This window comes from Cibotium barometz, chromosome 21, assembly GCF_041138505.1.
Source record: "Cibotium barometz isolate CiBa-2024 chromosome 21, ASM4113850v1, whole genome shotgun sequence".
Classification (NCBI taxonomy): domain Eukaryota; kingdom Viridiplantae; phylum Streptophyta; class Polypodiopsida; order Cyatheales; family Cibotiaceae; genus Cibotium; species Cibotium barometz.
Window position 1 is genome coordinate 35,653,313 of NC_141066.1, and position 15,811 is coordinate 35,669,123.

Sequence of the window (15,811 nt, forward strand, 5' to 3'; positions counted from 1 at the left end):
CTACCCACACAGGAGCAGTCGGCCAGCATAGAACCAGGCGGCCAGCATTTAATGTCCCACGACTGTGAATATTCAGCAATAAATGCTGAATAAAATCCCATAAAATGTTGGGTTTTTTTCCTGAAAGGCTGGGCATAGCTTTTGCCCACAATCCAAGGGCTGGGCAGCCTGTATGGGCTGCCCCATACTTGCCCTACAGCCATGTAAAGGCTGTAATCTCCTGGAATCTGCCTTATTCTTGCCCTAGGGCTGTCCTACACCCTCCATGGCTGGTGGGTTCAGCCTGGGCCTTTCTGGCCCTCATGGGGGTGGTTCCACACCATTCCCATGCCCACACTAAGATCCAGGGTAGCCCTATGGGCTGGCCCCTTGTCCTAACCACTATCTACTCAGTGATCTGGCATCCGGTACCATACTAGATACACAGAACTACTGACATCATTCTAGAGGGAGACTCACAGCGCGGACTGGCACTGTTTCATGTGCAGGACTGTGCACACCTGACCTTGGACTCATGTGCAGGACAATGCACACCTGACCTCGGACGACTGAGATGGATCCCTAGCTGACTCCTCCCGGACTGGGACCTCTGAGCCAAGTGTCATTATAGCTTTTGGGTACCCTACACCTTGGCCATCGAGGGAGGGTGTTGGAAGGTCATGGCTTGGTCGTCTACATAACACATGCATGGTGCCATTATCATCCCTCCTCCACCAATTTTCGTGGCTTGGAAAGGATTAGAGTGGTGGAGGTTAAGCGGGCAGTGGTGTGAACACTACTGGGATGGGTGTGGCTCCCAATTTCCAACACATATGGGAGGCCATGATTTTCTTTGAATCTGAGAAGGTCTTAACAGACGAATATATCCAATGCCAGTGTCTAATCCCTTAAAAGCAAAAAATGCTAAAAATTAGGGTTTTTGGAAATTAGGCTTTTCACAAATTAGGATTGTTTTGGAATTGATGGTATAGCAACATCTTAATGCTTGATTTGTACCCTCAATTTTGAAAAATGATGGGGTAATTAAGATTAATGCTACGGTAGAAAAATAAAAAAGCCCCAAATTGTTTTTTCACTCTCCTGAATGTGTTGATTTAGTGAAGCTTGACTTGCTGTAGATAGTGTTGACGTATTGACGTGTTTGTATGTAGAGGTAGCCGACTGTGTGGATTATGTTGTAGTCAACAACTGTAGGTGGGTTTTGATGGTGCCGGCTAGCTTTTGGTGAGAATAGTTGCCATCGATGCCTTTAATTAAGGCTTTTAATGAGCCTTATAATATAAGGCGTATTAAGCCTTAGACAAGGCTTAGACGACTTTAAGCCTTAATAGCCTTCATAGGCCACGCGGCTACCACCAAGGCAGTGGAAAGGGCGACAACAACATCTTTGGCAGTGTGAACAAGGCTGCGTGCTAGTGTGAACAGGAGGCAGTCGGCGTTGAGGAGAGTAGCAGGTATAGTCGGCGGCACTAAGATGCTAGGCAGGCAACAACAAGTGATGTCACACAAGAATAGTGGTCGACAGTGAGCAACAATCAAAGTCACCAGAAACAAGAAACGAGAATGGAAATGGAAATGGTGAAACAAGTTTTTAGGGGTGGAAATGGCCGTTTCCTATGACAATAACGAGAAACGGCCATGGAAACGGATGGGGTCCTGAAAACGGAGAACCGCGTTTCTAGGGACTGAAATGGTCGTTTCCTGTGACTATGGCAGTAGGCGCATAGTAGGTAGGTGCTCACTACAAGGCAGGAGCGCTATGCTCTGATACCATTTGATGGAGCAGCTATGGGGGCTGAAAGGTGAGCAAGGCCATGGCTAGTGAATAGTAGACATAGATAGAGAGAGATAGGACAATGATAGAGAGAGTGATTAACACGACTCAAATGACGTGACACTTGCTTGAATCATTCCACGAAAGTACATGTACCTTTATAGGTTACAAAGGTTCTTTTGTGACATCACTGCTTATGATGTCAGACACAAATATCTAGATATTTTTGATAGCTCTCTAAGAGATGGTTCACACACACACACACACACACACACACACACACACACACACACACACTTCCTCACTCATAGGAGTGGGTTCACACACATAACTAAGATCTTGATTCCCAACAATTAAGGCTTAGCTGGGGTGTGGGGACCTGGAGGGTTCACACGTGGCCTAAGGGCACTAGCAAAAAGAGGTCTAGATAGGCTAAGAGCTTATAATTAATAGCCTAGGACTAAGAATGGCTAAAAGCTTATAAATAAAGCAAGAAAGCTAATAAATAAAGCAAGGTTCAAGAATAGCTAGGTTATTCTTATATAAGTGACCTTGGGGTCACTTATTAGACACAAGAGGTCAAGTAGTCACGTGGTGCGTGTGACCACCAAGGAAGTGTGCAGGATCTTGTGACCATGGAGCTGCAAAGTGGGTGGTTCGGCCTAATGGTATGGGATGTTAGGTTGGGGTCATCGGTACCAAGCAGACTCGCAGTAATTAGACCTTAGGCTCAGGGGTGGTTCGAGGCATTGAACCTACAATTGGGCGGTGAGTCGCTAGTCGCAATCCATCGTGATCATGTGATGATGCATACGATGTTGGGTTTATGAAACCTCATTAGGGTAGCTTTAGGCGTGGTCTGTGGAGACCTCACAAAGTAAGTCTCCATGGGGGCATCGATGCTTTTGTCAAGGAAAAAAGGACAGTACGATGCGCTTGTGTGTAGATAACAAGGGGCTTAACAAACTCACAGATAAGAATGGGCATCCATTGCCACGCATGGATGATCTGCTTCTGGGAGTGAAGTACTTCATGAAAATCGATTTGAGGTCGGGGTAGGATTCGATCTAAGGATGTGCCAAAGACTAGTATTTGTACTCGGTATAGTTACTATGAGTTTTTGGTCTTGCCTTTTAGTTTGGCCAATGCTCCAGCTACTTTCTACCAGATGATGAATGATTTACTTCGTCCATATCTGAGAAAGTTTGTCGTGGTATTTTTGGATGACATACTTATCTATAGTAAGTCATTGTGTTAGAATATTGTGCGTCTCAGTGTATTGGGGGTGTGCCCATTTATTGGGTATTTATGCTTTTTCCATGATTATTTGGGTCGTTGAGCAGTCGGCCAGCTCCTTGCTTCTCTATATAATGGGCCTCATATTCACTTGTTTCATCCATTCCTAGCACATTGTACTGCTCTCTTTGCTGGCTATTGCCATTGTAAAAGCCTCATGCTACAATAAAGGTGATCTTGTCAACAAGTGCTCTCTCTCCTTTGCTTTCTCTCTTTCCTTGTCTATGCTTCCGTCTATATATACTCCAACATGGTATCAGACGATTAGGTCCCGACTGTCCTCATCTGTGTTTTGCTTCCCTCTCCTCCTGCATTTCTGGCTTCAGAAGGTGGCTGCGTTTTCTTCTTTGCTGTCTGCGTTGTCTGCTGAACCTGCGTTTTCTGCCTCTTCACATCAGCATTTTCTTTTCTGGAGGTGTTCCTGCCCCGTGCAACCCTTGCAAGGTGCCAAGATGTAAGTCCAAGGGGCTGGTGGTGTATTGGCTGCTGTTTTTACAGTCAGGACAGCTTCTAGAGGTGGTTTATTCGTGTGTGGTGCAACCCGACAAGCAGCCCTGACAACCCTACTTCCCCGGCTTCCCCTCCCTCCGGTTGGGTGTTTCTGGTGTGTTTTGGTGGACTGTTTTGCTGCTGTCCAGCCTCTTTCTCTCTCAGATTTGAGAGGGGGCTAATTTATCCTAGTGCTTTGCTTCGTTGGAAAGTGCTCGAGGGGAGTTTTGGAGTGCTGAGATTTGTGTTTGGTGTACTTTGTTGCTGTGGATATGGCTCTCCCTTGTACGAACAAGGAGGACAAGTTGGACGGAACCAACTATGCTTATTGGAAGCTGAATATGCGGATCTGGTTCACCCACAAGGGTTTGTGGGAGATTATTCAGGGTAGTGAGAAGAAGCCCGAGCATCCTCAGAACTTGAGGCGTTGGACCCAGGTTCATGAGGATGAATTCCTTGCGGAATGACAAGACTGGGAGAATGAAGGCACACTCCGTGCCTGTGTGGATCATTACGAAGGAGGTCTCACTAGCTGTGTAAACTCTTACCAGTGCACATCAAGTATGGTCCAAATTGGAGGATCTCTATGCTCGAGATTCATTGATGTGGGCAGTTAATTTACAAGGGAAACTCTACGGTCTGCTATTTCCTACTACTGGTAGTTCTATGCAATCGTTCCTCATGAAGGCCAAGGTTATCCATGACCAGTTACTGGCAATGGGTGTTGTCTTGTCCTCTGCTCAGTTGGTTGCACTTATCCTCACCAAGCTTCCCCTGGAGTATGGTGTGGTTTCTCGAGCTTTGAGGTGCCAGGTCACAACAATTCAATTGGATTTTGATGACCTTAGCTCCCTTCTCTTGGAAGAAGAGTCCGTTCTTGTTTCTCAAGATAAGATCAAGGTGTCCCATAACAGTTCAGATTAGGCACTTGCTTTAGTATAGAAGAAAGGTCGGGGTCAGTGCTTCTCGTGTGGGAAGAAAGGACATTTGTCTAAAGACTCCTTGTCCAAGAAGAAGGACAAGTCTTCATCTCAGAAGAAGGGCAAAGACACAACACAAGACATCGATACAGATTCTTCTAGTGACTCATCTAGGGTTTCTAGGACACTTCCGGCTTTGGAGGACCAAGATGGTGTTCTTTTCTAGTATACATGAAGTTTTCCCCATGTGCTTCCAATTAGAGGAGGCTTGTGGTCCACCGTTGGGGGATAATGGGCACGGTGTGTCTGCGGCACCTCATCATTCTATTCTTGGAGTTCACTGCACACTGGTATGGGAATTCGGAGCCAAACAATTTTCTTTGTTGTTTGTGGTGTCGTGGTGGCATTGTGTTTCGAGGAAATAGATTGGCGGGTGCTCTCTCCGAGGTGATTCTGGTATCTGCAGTACTGGAGGGTCCATGGTTGCATCTTCATCAGCTTATCTTCTTCTGCGCTGCAGAGGGGTGTTAGAAGTCATCTCCTGTCTAGTTTTATACACCAGGGCCTTTGTTGTGGGTGTGCCCGCCCTTATGAGGTGTTTTCCCATTTTTTCCCACACTCCGTATTTTTCCCCTATTTTTTCCCATTTTTCTGAGGCTTGGGAGGGCTGCCAGGTGATGCCAGGAGCACTCTGAAGCTGGCCGACTGGATCTACATCAGTCGTGGGCTATCAGAGTGCTGGCCGACTTGTTCTGTCTAGGCGGAGGCATCTGTAGCTGGCCGACTGCTATTTTCAGCAGTCGTGGACATATTCCTCAGTCGTGGGCTTTCCTGATGCTGGCCGACTGCCCTCTAGGGGAGTATATATAGGTCCTCAGCCCCCATGCCTTATTGGTATCATATTCGGGATCTTCTTGTGTATATCAGAGCAGAGTTACACGCCTACATCTCTCTCTTTTTGTGCTGTTTTTTCTGCCTGCGTTTTTGCTCTTGTGTTCCCAGATTTGGTCATCATCTCCGTTGCATATTCTGACATGGTATCAGAGCCTAGGCTCTAGATAGGTCTTGGGATTTGTGTGAGCAAGAGGGGGGCTGTTTTGTGGCTGATTGGTGGACTGTTTTGGGCCGATCGGGAAGAGGAGAAGCAAGAGGAAGGCGGGCTGATTTGCTGGACAGCCACTTGCAGGTATCAGTTCTTCTTTGTTCCCACCCACCCACCCTTTTCAGAGTACATCCCCGCTATGGCAGATCTGTTTGAGATGGCCGAGAGACATGTGAAGATCCCGACACTCCCCACGTTTCCGGTGGACCGTCAGTTGGACGGGAGCAACTACGGCATATGGAAGGTGATGATGGAATCCGTTCTGGAGTCCTACGATCTCGCCGATTTCGTCGTTGTTGGTGTTCCACGGCCGGAAGTAGAGGAAGGGGAGTTACCGTCAACCCGAAAGGACCGGGAGGCCCAGACGCAGATGTGGGATCGCGTCAACGCCAGGGTCCGTTCGTTTATTTTCCTCAACTGCACACCGCAGGTAATCAATCATGTCAAGCACATGACGCTGGCCAGAGGTATATGGCAGCATTTGGCCTCACTTTATAACAGGGTATCGCCCATGAAGAGGATTTCCTTGGAAGTACAGATGCGGGTTATGAGCCCTGCAAAGTCGTCGACGATGCGGGAGCATATTAACAAGCTGCAGGCTCTTCAGCAGGAAGTTCTTCAGGCTGGGAAGGAGATATCGTCAGAGGACATGGCCATCACGTTGCTGTCACATTTGCCCTCTTCGTACTCAGCATTTTACTCGTCGTTGATTACCAGTGGCAGGCTCAGCACCATCACGTGGGAGGAGCTTGTGCCCATGGTCTTGGACCAGGAGGAACGATTCACGAACCCTCCTCAGGGTGGAGGTTCGGAGGCCTTTACTGGCCAACGGTCGAAAGGCCGTAATTCGGGCAAAGGGAAGGCTTCATCGGAGAAGTCTTCTGAGAAGAAGTCCGACGCTGACCGCGAGAAGCTGAAGGCAGAGAGGACCTGTAATGATTGTGGCGAGAAAGGCCACTACTGGAGGCAGTGTCCCAAGCGGAAGACCGAGAAGGGTGAAGACTCCTCAGCAATCATGAAGACTCCGGCTTTTGTGCACCTGGAGGTGATGGACACCGATGCTTCATTTTCTTCAGGCAGGGAGGAGATTGGAGGACTCTCCGCAACGGATACTCGGGAGTGGATTCTTGATAGTGGTGCTTCCAGGCACATGACTCCTTCCCGTTCCGGTTTACAGGATCTCTGCAGGCTTTCTGGTCATATTCTTACTGGGGATACGTCCACTATCCCAGTTCACAGTGAGGGCAGGATGGAGATAGTTCCCGATGGCAGAGGGGGGAAGCATTCCTCCCAGGTGTTGTATGTTCCGGCACTTGGTTTTCATCCGTTGTCAGGGCATCAGGTTTGCAAGATTGGCGTACGGGTGGAGTTTGATGAGCATTTTGTTGCTCTCCGGGACAAAGCAACAGGCCAAGTGGTTTGGGAAGGTGGAGTGGAGAATGGAGTCTACAGGCTTTCAGCACTCTCTCTCCCAGGTCCTCAAGATTGTGATGAGTGGCAGTGTGGTAATAGCTACTCAGGTGTGGATACGCTGCAGGTGCGGGCTTTCCGGGACCAGATGGTGGATAGCTTGCCAGTAGATGGCAGCAGTTGGCAGGAACTTTCCAGTACTGAGGTTGGTAGTTCTTGTGTTCGTGAGTCAGAGGAAGCTGAACAGGTCACTTATGCTATGATGTCTCGTAGTGTCGGGCTTCCAGTAGTTGAGGATGTTCTTTCCACGGGGACCTTTCGGAAAGCCAGGCAGGTGACAGGTGATTACTTGCAGAAGGAGGTGGTTTCTCCAGGCTTGGTGGTTCCGGATTCAGAGGGGGTGGTTGACAGGTTTCAGAAGGCCTTGCGTGGTCTTCAGAAGGTTTCCAGGACTTGCTTGTGCACCGTAACAGGTGTTGATCCTTGTGAGCAGTGTGATGTCTCTGTGATTCAGAAGCTGTATGGTTCATGGATCTGGTTGATGGACACCGGATTGGACGGGAGCTTCCTGATGAGGCAGTTGAGCTCTTGGTTGCAGATGTCTCTTTGGGAGGTAGGATCGCGTTTCCTGTGGTTTCTGCGGCATGCGAAGGATCAGAGACTCTTTTACACAGGAGGGGGATTGTTGGATGGAGTCCGACTCCACGGTTGGAGTGACTCGGTTTGGGGAGGAGATCCGGACACGAGGAGATCTACTTATGCCCGAGGAGCAGTTTTACGGAGCATGAGGAGGTTACATTGCAGGTTTGGGCTTCCACTGGAGGAACCCTTGGTCATCCAGAGGCACTTTGTTCGTGAACAGATTGTTGCTGATGACATCTTGCTGGAGTTCTGTTCGACGGAGGACAGTACGGTGGACCTCTTCACGAAGTCGCTCTCAGGATTTGCTCAGGCGGCACCCCAGCTCCCAGTGGTTGGTTACACAGCTAGGAGCTGAGAGGGGGTGTTAGAAGTCATCTCCTGTCTAGTTTTATACACCAAGGCCTTTGTTGTGGGTGTGCCCGCCCTTATGAGGTGTTTTCCCATTTTTTCCCACACTCCGTATTTTTCCCCTATTTTTTCCCATTTTTCTGAGGCTTGGGAGGGCTGCCAGGTGATGCCAGGAGCACTCTGAAGCTGGCCGACTGGATCTACATCAGTCGTGGGCTATCAGAGTGCTGGCCGACTTGTTCTGTCTAGGCGGAGGCATCTGTAGCTGGCCGATTGCTATTTTCAGCAGTCGTGGACATATTCCTCAGTCGTGGGCTTTCCTGATGCTGGCCGACTGCCCTCTAGGGGAGTATATATAGGTCCTCAGCCCCCATGCCTTATTGGTATCATATTCGGGATCTTCTTGTGTATATCAGAGCAGAGTTACACGCCTACATCTCTCTCTTTTTGTGCTGTTTTTTCTGCCTGCGTTTTTGCTGGTGTTCCCAGATTTGGTCATCATCTCCGCTGCATATTCTGACAAGGGGATGTTAGAATATTGTGCGTCTTAGTGTATTGGGACTTATTTATTGGGTATTTATGCTTTTTCCATGATTATTTGGGTCGCTTGGGGACGAAGATGGCTTTCTATAAAGACCATCTTCTGCGCACCACTGAGGATGGCTTTATACTTAGACCGAGCTACATGGATACCCATCTGTCTCATGGATTGAGGTGCGCCATTGGGCAGATCCACACCTCTTCACATCAGTTAGAGATAGAGACAGGCAGATTTAGAGGCATACCTCCAGGGGACAGGATTTGTCAGATTTGTTGGATAGAGCCAGAGACGGAGGAGCACTACATCTGTCGCTGCACAGCATATTATGAGATTCGAGGGCGCTACCATTGCCTTTTCAGAGAGGGATTTGGACCACTGGCTAGAGTCATGGACTATTGTGATCAGCGATGCTTGGGTTTTTATCTCCTAGAGATCCGCAGGCTCAGAGAGTCCATCATCAGGAGCAGACGCCCGACTGGCAGGGAGTCCACACAGAGACAGATTACTGACTTCTTTAGAGGGACTACCCAGGAGGACACACAGCTGACAGCCCAGCAGTGGGCACGCCGTGGGACTCTAGTTGAGAGAGCTATCTAGTTGGGCAGATCTAGACGCCCAAGGGTTCGTGGATCCTCACATCGGAGACGGTGCCTACACCGGAGGATTCAGAGCATCATTGCGAGGCATCGGGCTCGTCCGACCAGGCATCTCACTATGGCAGATATCCAGGCCATCCGGCAGAGACCCATGCTAGAGCTCCTAGGATGATTACGACTCCAGCCATATACTGTTGTACTCCCCCATATTCATGTATTCAGGTATCCATGTACTCATGTACCCCATTTTGACTAGTAGCATTAGCTTCCCCCCTACTGATGTATTATGGGGCTATCTCTTTTCTTTTCTAGATAGTGTATCAGATGTCACATGGTTGTAACTTTGGTCTCATAGGTCACTTTGGCCTTTTGAAGACGTTAATATAACATTTCATTTCATTTCTCTCTCTCTCTCTCTCTCTCTCTCTTTCCTTGTCTATGCTTCTGCCTGTGCATACTCCAACACATTGCACAAGCATGTGTGGCATCTGAGGATTGTCTTGGATATTGAGACAGGAGAATCGCTACGCAAAGGAATCCAAGTGTGACTTTTTCAGAACGGATCTCCTTTATTTGGGTCATATCATCACTCACGATGGTATACGGGTAGACCCAGACAAAGTGAGAGGTTCTTGAGTGGCCAGTGCCAATGACCATACAACAAGTGAAATTGGGTTCTACGGGCTTCTTTCGAAAGTTAATCCGAAATTATGCCCAGGTGGCTGCACCATTATGATGTACCTTTTTGTACTATATGGATATACTGAATACACAGCCATCTCTCTCTCTCTCTGAGAGAGAGAGAGAGAGAGAGAGAGATCCGTGGGAGGTTTCACTGTCTATTTCGTGAGGGATTCGGTCCACTCTCCAAGATCATGGACTTCCAGGACCAGCGTTGCCTGGGCCTCTTCCTGCTTGAGCTCCGCAGACACAGGGACACCTTCTTGAGACACAGGCCCCAACCACCCCGCCCCCTCCCTTGGCAACCAACCATCACCAGTTTCTTCCGGACCCAGGAGGTGGAGGAAACCGACATAGTGGATCTTGTGGACCCTCCGCGAGTTGCTCTGGACCTACCTCGCCCAAGAGGAGTTACCTCGGACCGAGCCTCTGCACTCTAGCGTGCCCGACTCCCTCGATCCCCCCGTCGGCCACGATCACCTCATCAGCTCCAGATCTAGGACATGCTCCACCGCCATCGAGCTACCTTTCCACGTGACATAGCTGAGGGAGACCTCTCGGCCATACTCGTCAACATTTTGGAGAGTGGTATACCATCTACTTGGAGCTGATGTTGCTTCCATGTTTTTATGTTCTTAGTTTTCCATGACGAGTTTCCATGGACAGTTTTGTATCACCCCAGTGAGAGAGCTATATTTATGTTTTCATTTTGTTTTACTTTCCATTCCATGATGAGATATGCCATGGACATTATTGTACCACTTTGGTCTCATATGCCCATTGGGTCTTTAGTAGACGCTTAATATATCTCTCTCTCTCTCTCTCTCTATATATATATATATATATATATATATATATATATATATATATATATATATATATATATATATATTCTGTCTATGCAGATTGTTCTTGCATCAAGAGTTCCTACGCAGTGCTTAGGGCTGAAAGAAGACTCCCAAAGCTTCCTCATGTCACACCTTTGGCCTTCCCAAAAGGATAATAAAAGCTTACATCTAGACCTACCCCACCTTGGGGGGAGATAATAATTAATGAGCAACATTGTGCCTTTTATAGGTCTTTGGAATACCTAATCAGGCCGACCTACTGTCGGCCAGTTCCATGGACAACAATAAATGTAAATGCTGCCAACTTCAACTGCAATCCTCCTGGCCGACTGCTTTTCTCTTTATCTCCCATTGCAAGGGACGAGTAGGGAGCAAGCAGATACCTTTGGTTGATCTAGCGAAGTTTGCCATGAGGAAAGGAGTAAAGGGCCACTAAAAGGTCACCATGTAGAGCTCTAGATAACTTTAGTTTTCTTCATCTATACTCTTTCAAGGTCTACTCACCTTGTAAAGCTCGATTTATGCTTATGAACAAGGAAAAAAGAAAGGCCACCATGTAGAGCTCTCGATACCTTTTTATTTTTCTTCATGTATACTCTTTCAAGGTTTACTGATTTATGCTTATAAACAAGGAAAAAAGAAAGGCTTTCCTACCATTCCTTACATGTCGGTTGTTGTTTGGCAGATGTGGTGGTCTTGCTTTCTTGCTTTGTTCTCATTGGTTTATTTGCGTTGCAACATCACGGGACACACAGGGTCGCATTTATGTTCGCACCCATTGTCATTACATGGCTCATCTGCATCAGTTCTATTGGCATCTACAATATCTTTCATTGGAATCTTGGAGTTATCAAAGGGCTTTCACCATTCTATATCTACAATTTCTTTAGAGTAACTAAGACAGATGGATGGATGTCCTTAGGTGGAGTGGTTCTTTGCATCACAGGTATGCTGTCACCTATCCCAGGTATGGATTATCAACATTCCATGTTTCTGACCGTGATTTTTGTTTAGGAGCGGAAGCAATGTTTGCAGACTTGGGACACTTCTCACAACTTTCTATCAAGGTTGGGTTCTCCTTCACATGCGAGCAGACATTGATTCAAGTAATGTGCAAGCCTTTAGTTGAGTTTTGAATGCAAAACTACGGTTTAATGCTCTACTCGTGCAGCTTGCTTTCATATGTGGTGTCTATCCGTCCTTGATGCTTGCCTACATGGGAGAGGCGGCCTTTCTTTCTAGAAACCGGGACGCGATCGGATGGAGCTTTTACAAATCAATTCCAAGTAATAACATTTTTGAGATTCTAGAAATGTTTTTTCAACAACTGAGGGGAAAACCCCCGCCAGTGAAAGGGGCAGTATTCATGCACGTGTCCCTCATTGGTGGGGCGTCTCCCTTGTCCAACCCATCAACCCATCAACACTGGGTTGATGGGTGGGGGGTTCTGTCTGTAAGGTCCCTAAATTGTGGCAATGCTTATTGGTTGTAAGGACACTTAATTGTAGCATTGCTTATTGTCCGTAAGGACCCTAAATTGTAGCAATGCTTATTGTTTCTTGCCTATAAGCTCAACAATCTTTTATTGACGTTCTTTCAAATTTGATAACTTGCAGAGCCAATATTCTGGCCGGTATTTGTGGTAGCCACTCTGGCATCTATCGTGGGCAGCCAGGCTATCATATCTGCAACCTTTTCAATTATCAAACAGTGCTCATCATTAGGCTGCTTTCCCCGTGTGAAAATTGTTCACACATCCAAGGACATATTTGGGCAAGTTTACGTCCCAGAGATAAATTGGATTTTGATGATCCTTTGCTTGGCTATCACCGTTGGTTTCCGGGACACGACACTCATTGGAAACGCTTATGGTTCGTTGTTGACCCCATGCCCTTGGTTTTACATATGGAGTACTCAAGGGGGAGTGAGTTTGAACCTTGACACCTAAATATACATTACATATTTCACAACACCCCAAAAGATGAAGAAAAATCAAATGTTTATTTGATGGACTCATCCAAATCACCATGGATTATGTTCTTAAGATGGATTTGAGGGCTACTAATCAAAAGCAGTTTTTGCCTTGGCAGGTCTTGCTGTTGTGACAGTCATGCTAGTTACCACATGTCTCATGTCACTTGTCATCGTCATTGTTTGGCAGAAAAGCATCTTGCTGGCTCTGGGGTTCCTTTTTTTCTTTGGAACTATAGAAACGGTCTACATTTCCTCCTGTTTGATCAAAGTGCATCAAGGTGGCTGGGTCCCTCTTGTTCTTGCCATGGTATTCATGGCAGTCATGTTCACATGGAACTATGGCCTCCGGAAAAAGTATGAATTTGAATTGCAGAACAAGGTCTCCATGAAATGGCTGCTCACACTCGGCCCAAGTCTCGGTATTGTCCGTGTCCCAGGCATTGGTCTCATATACACTGAATTGGTCTCGGGGGTTCCGGCCATCTTTTCACATTTTGTGACAAATCTTCCAGCATTTCATCAGATTGTTGTGTTTGTCTGCATAAAGGCAGTGCCAGTTCCATATGTACTTCCAACTGAGAGATTTTTGGTAGGGCGGATCGGGCCCAAGGAGTACCGGATGTTTCGATGCATAGTGAGGTATGGATACAAGGATGTTCATAAAGATGATGACGACTTTGAGACCCAGCTTGTGCTCAATATTGGTGAGTTTATACAATCAGAAGGAGCAGATACGGTGGCTGCTACACCTCCAAGTGAGATGGCTATGGATGGAAAACTGATGCTAGTGAGAGCATCTAGTCATTCCATGATGATGCTTGTTCCAGTTCATCATGAAGCCGATGACAATGCCTCTTCTCTTTCCATGTCATGTGATGAGTCCCTCGGTTGTCAAAGCATTGACCAGCTCAGTTCCAGTTTTGGAAAGAGAAAAGGAGTGAGGTTTGAGCTATCAAAGAGTTCCCATGTAGTCCAGGGGGTCAAAGATGAGCTGAAGGAACTCATTGATGCAAAAAAAGCTGGGGTTGCTTACATACTAGGACATTCATATGTGAAAGCTAGTAGAAGCTCCTCTTTGATAAAGAAGTTTGCAATCAATGTGGCCTATAATTTTCTCAAGAGAAACTGTCGGGGTCCTTCTGTGGCTCTGAGCATTCCTCACACTTGTCTCATTGAGGTTGGGATGATCTATCATGTGTAAGCTGCAGAGGCAGTGGAGGTACCTCTGCACCATGTTCAAGCTTTCAGGACATCCTTTAAAAAGGTTATATGTATGATTAACCCATCGTCTTTATTTTTGAGTTCTTTCTGGAAGGTGGCCATTTACAGATTTACTTCAGAGTCGTGCCAGGTGGTGTGATATGTATAGTACTAAATGAGTCTATTAGATATTATAAGTTTTGTGTAAGTGTATTCATAGACTTGCCTTGGAGGGGGCTTATACTGGGCATTGCTGTAGCATTTATGTCAGTCAAGAGGGAACATCAAGAGCGTGTGGATGTAAACCAGTTTTCTGAGAGCCATTTATTTTGGCTTGGAACCTCTGATATTTTTGGAGAGATTTGCACATCTGAGAAAGAGAGAGAGAGAGATTGATCTGTGCAGAGAGCTCTGTGCACCAAGAGTGTGGATGTAAACCAGTTTTTTTTTTCTCCAAGTATGAGTGAAACAGTACAAAATCACGGCTATAAGCCAGAAAATGGAAAGGAAAATGCTCATCCCAGAATATAGGGAGCTCTCAACCAATGTGGGGATGCTGCCAAGAGGGTCCAAGCACCATGATCCCACTCTCATAAACAGGTTGCATTTTTCCTGCGCACCTCTCGATGGACCCTATGCGAGTGCCCTCCAAAGCCTCTGTGCATCTGGCTTTCCAAATCTGCCATGCTGTAATGCTGGCAATGATCTCCCAAGTGGTGTCAATCCTCTGTGAGGGTGGTGCATACTGACTGAGGAATATCCTGAAGTGCGCCTGTCTGGTCCACACCTCCATGTACCAAAATAAAAGGATCAGAATCCCTGCCCTCGACAAATATCTGTGGGCTAGACTGGGCCATCCAAGTAACATAAAGTAGACCTCTCCCCAATCTGCCCAAGAGCTGGGTTATAGATACTGAGATCCTCTGTGCTGCTTTGCACTCCCATAAACAATGATGTACTGTCTTCCTAGGTGCTGTGCACTTGCCACAGGCTGGATTAGCATTAAAGATGGCTCTCCATTTATAAGTAAGGAGCCCACCATTTATAAATAGCCAGAAGTAGGATATCTGGCTCCTCTTGTATGAATGCTAAACTCTAAGCTAGAATCTCCTCTAGATGGGAGGAGAAATGTTGTGCGCCTCCCAATGTGGTCTAAGAGTGGGGGGATCTGTCCAAGTAAGAGCAGCCGAGCATTCACCATGTTCTTAATGACCATCATATAATCATAAACCCCAAGAAGCTTGAGTCACCATCATGGGGGGATCAATATACCAATGCTTCCCTGAGCGACCCACTACTCTCATTGGCTGAAGCACAGAGCCATGTATAATCTCTTGCATGTCACATCTAGTGATTCTACACCCCTGCTGAAAAGAGAGTAGGAAGCACAAGCCCCTTCATATTCCAGATCCAATAAACCATGCACTTGAAGGGGCACATTGATCCTTGAAAAGACACCCCAGCCATGAATGATGGTGCTCACTGAGAAATGTATGAATGATCCAATGATTAGTATCACATGCGGAAGAACTGCCTAGATTAAGAATTGTGCAAAATGCAAAGGTGAACAAAGAGAAGAGAGAGCGTTGTTAATGTATCAATGTTTTCTGTATATATGTATCAATATGTACATAGATCCTAGCCAACGTGGGAAGTCAAATGCCTCTCTTTTGGCCCTACCATCACCTTTTGATGAAGAAGGTGGTTGGTGATGCATACCACCATGAGAGGAAAATGGTGGGAAGTTCTCTGTCTCCCAAATGCTCATCATCGAAATCATTGATTGCCATTGGTTGCCTCATTGCATCATCCATATGCATCAACCTTTGACATGGAAAGCATGTGCACCCATCTTGGGCATTAAGGCATCTGATTTCACAGTAGCATGGGCATGATGCATTGATGAGAAGACAAGCTTTTCTCTAATTGAGTGGACTTCACCTTTGATCTCATGTACCAATTCTTTTTTATCATTTCTAAACTCTTGCAC

At 46.7% G+C, this 15,811-nt stretch overlaps 1 protein-coding gene across 9 annotated transcripts in view; it reads left to right on the top strand.

Annotated features, from left to right (window-relative positions):
- Positions 1 to 14,180, top strand: part of LOC147627132 (potassium transporter 7-like) — a 29,857-nt gene extending 15,677 nt beyond the window's left edge. For all 9 annotated transcript variants that reach the window (XM_086815744.1, XM_086815739.1, XM_086815738.1 and 6 more), the window contains 5 exons: positions 11,333 to 11,593; positions 11,662 to 11,714; positions 11,819 to 11,933; positions 12,264 to 12,518; positions 12,738 to 14,180. In XM_086815744.1, the coding sequence (XP_086671870.1) occupies positions 11,333 to 11,593; positions 11,662 to 11,714; positions 11,819 to 11,933; positions 12,264 to 12,518; positions 12,738 to 13,822 (1,769 nt within the window). In that variant the 3' untranslated portion in view covers positions 13,823 to 14,180. The remainder of the gene's footprint in view (positions 1 to 11,332; positions 11,594 to 11,661; positions 11,715 to 11,818; positions 11,934 to 12,263; positions 12,519 to 12,737) is intronic.
- Positions 14,181 to 15,811: the final 1,631 nt, after the last annotated feature.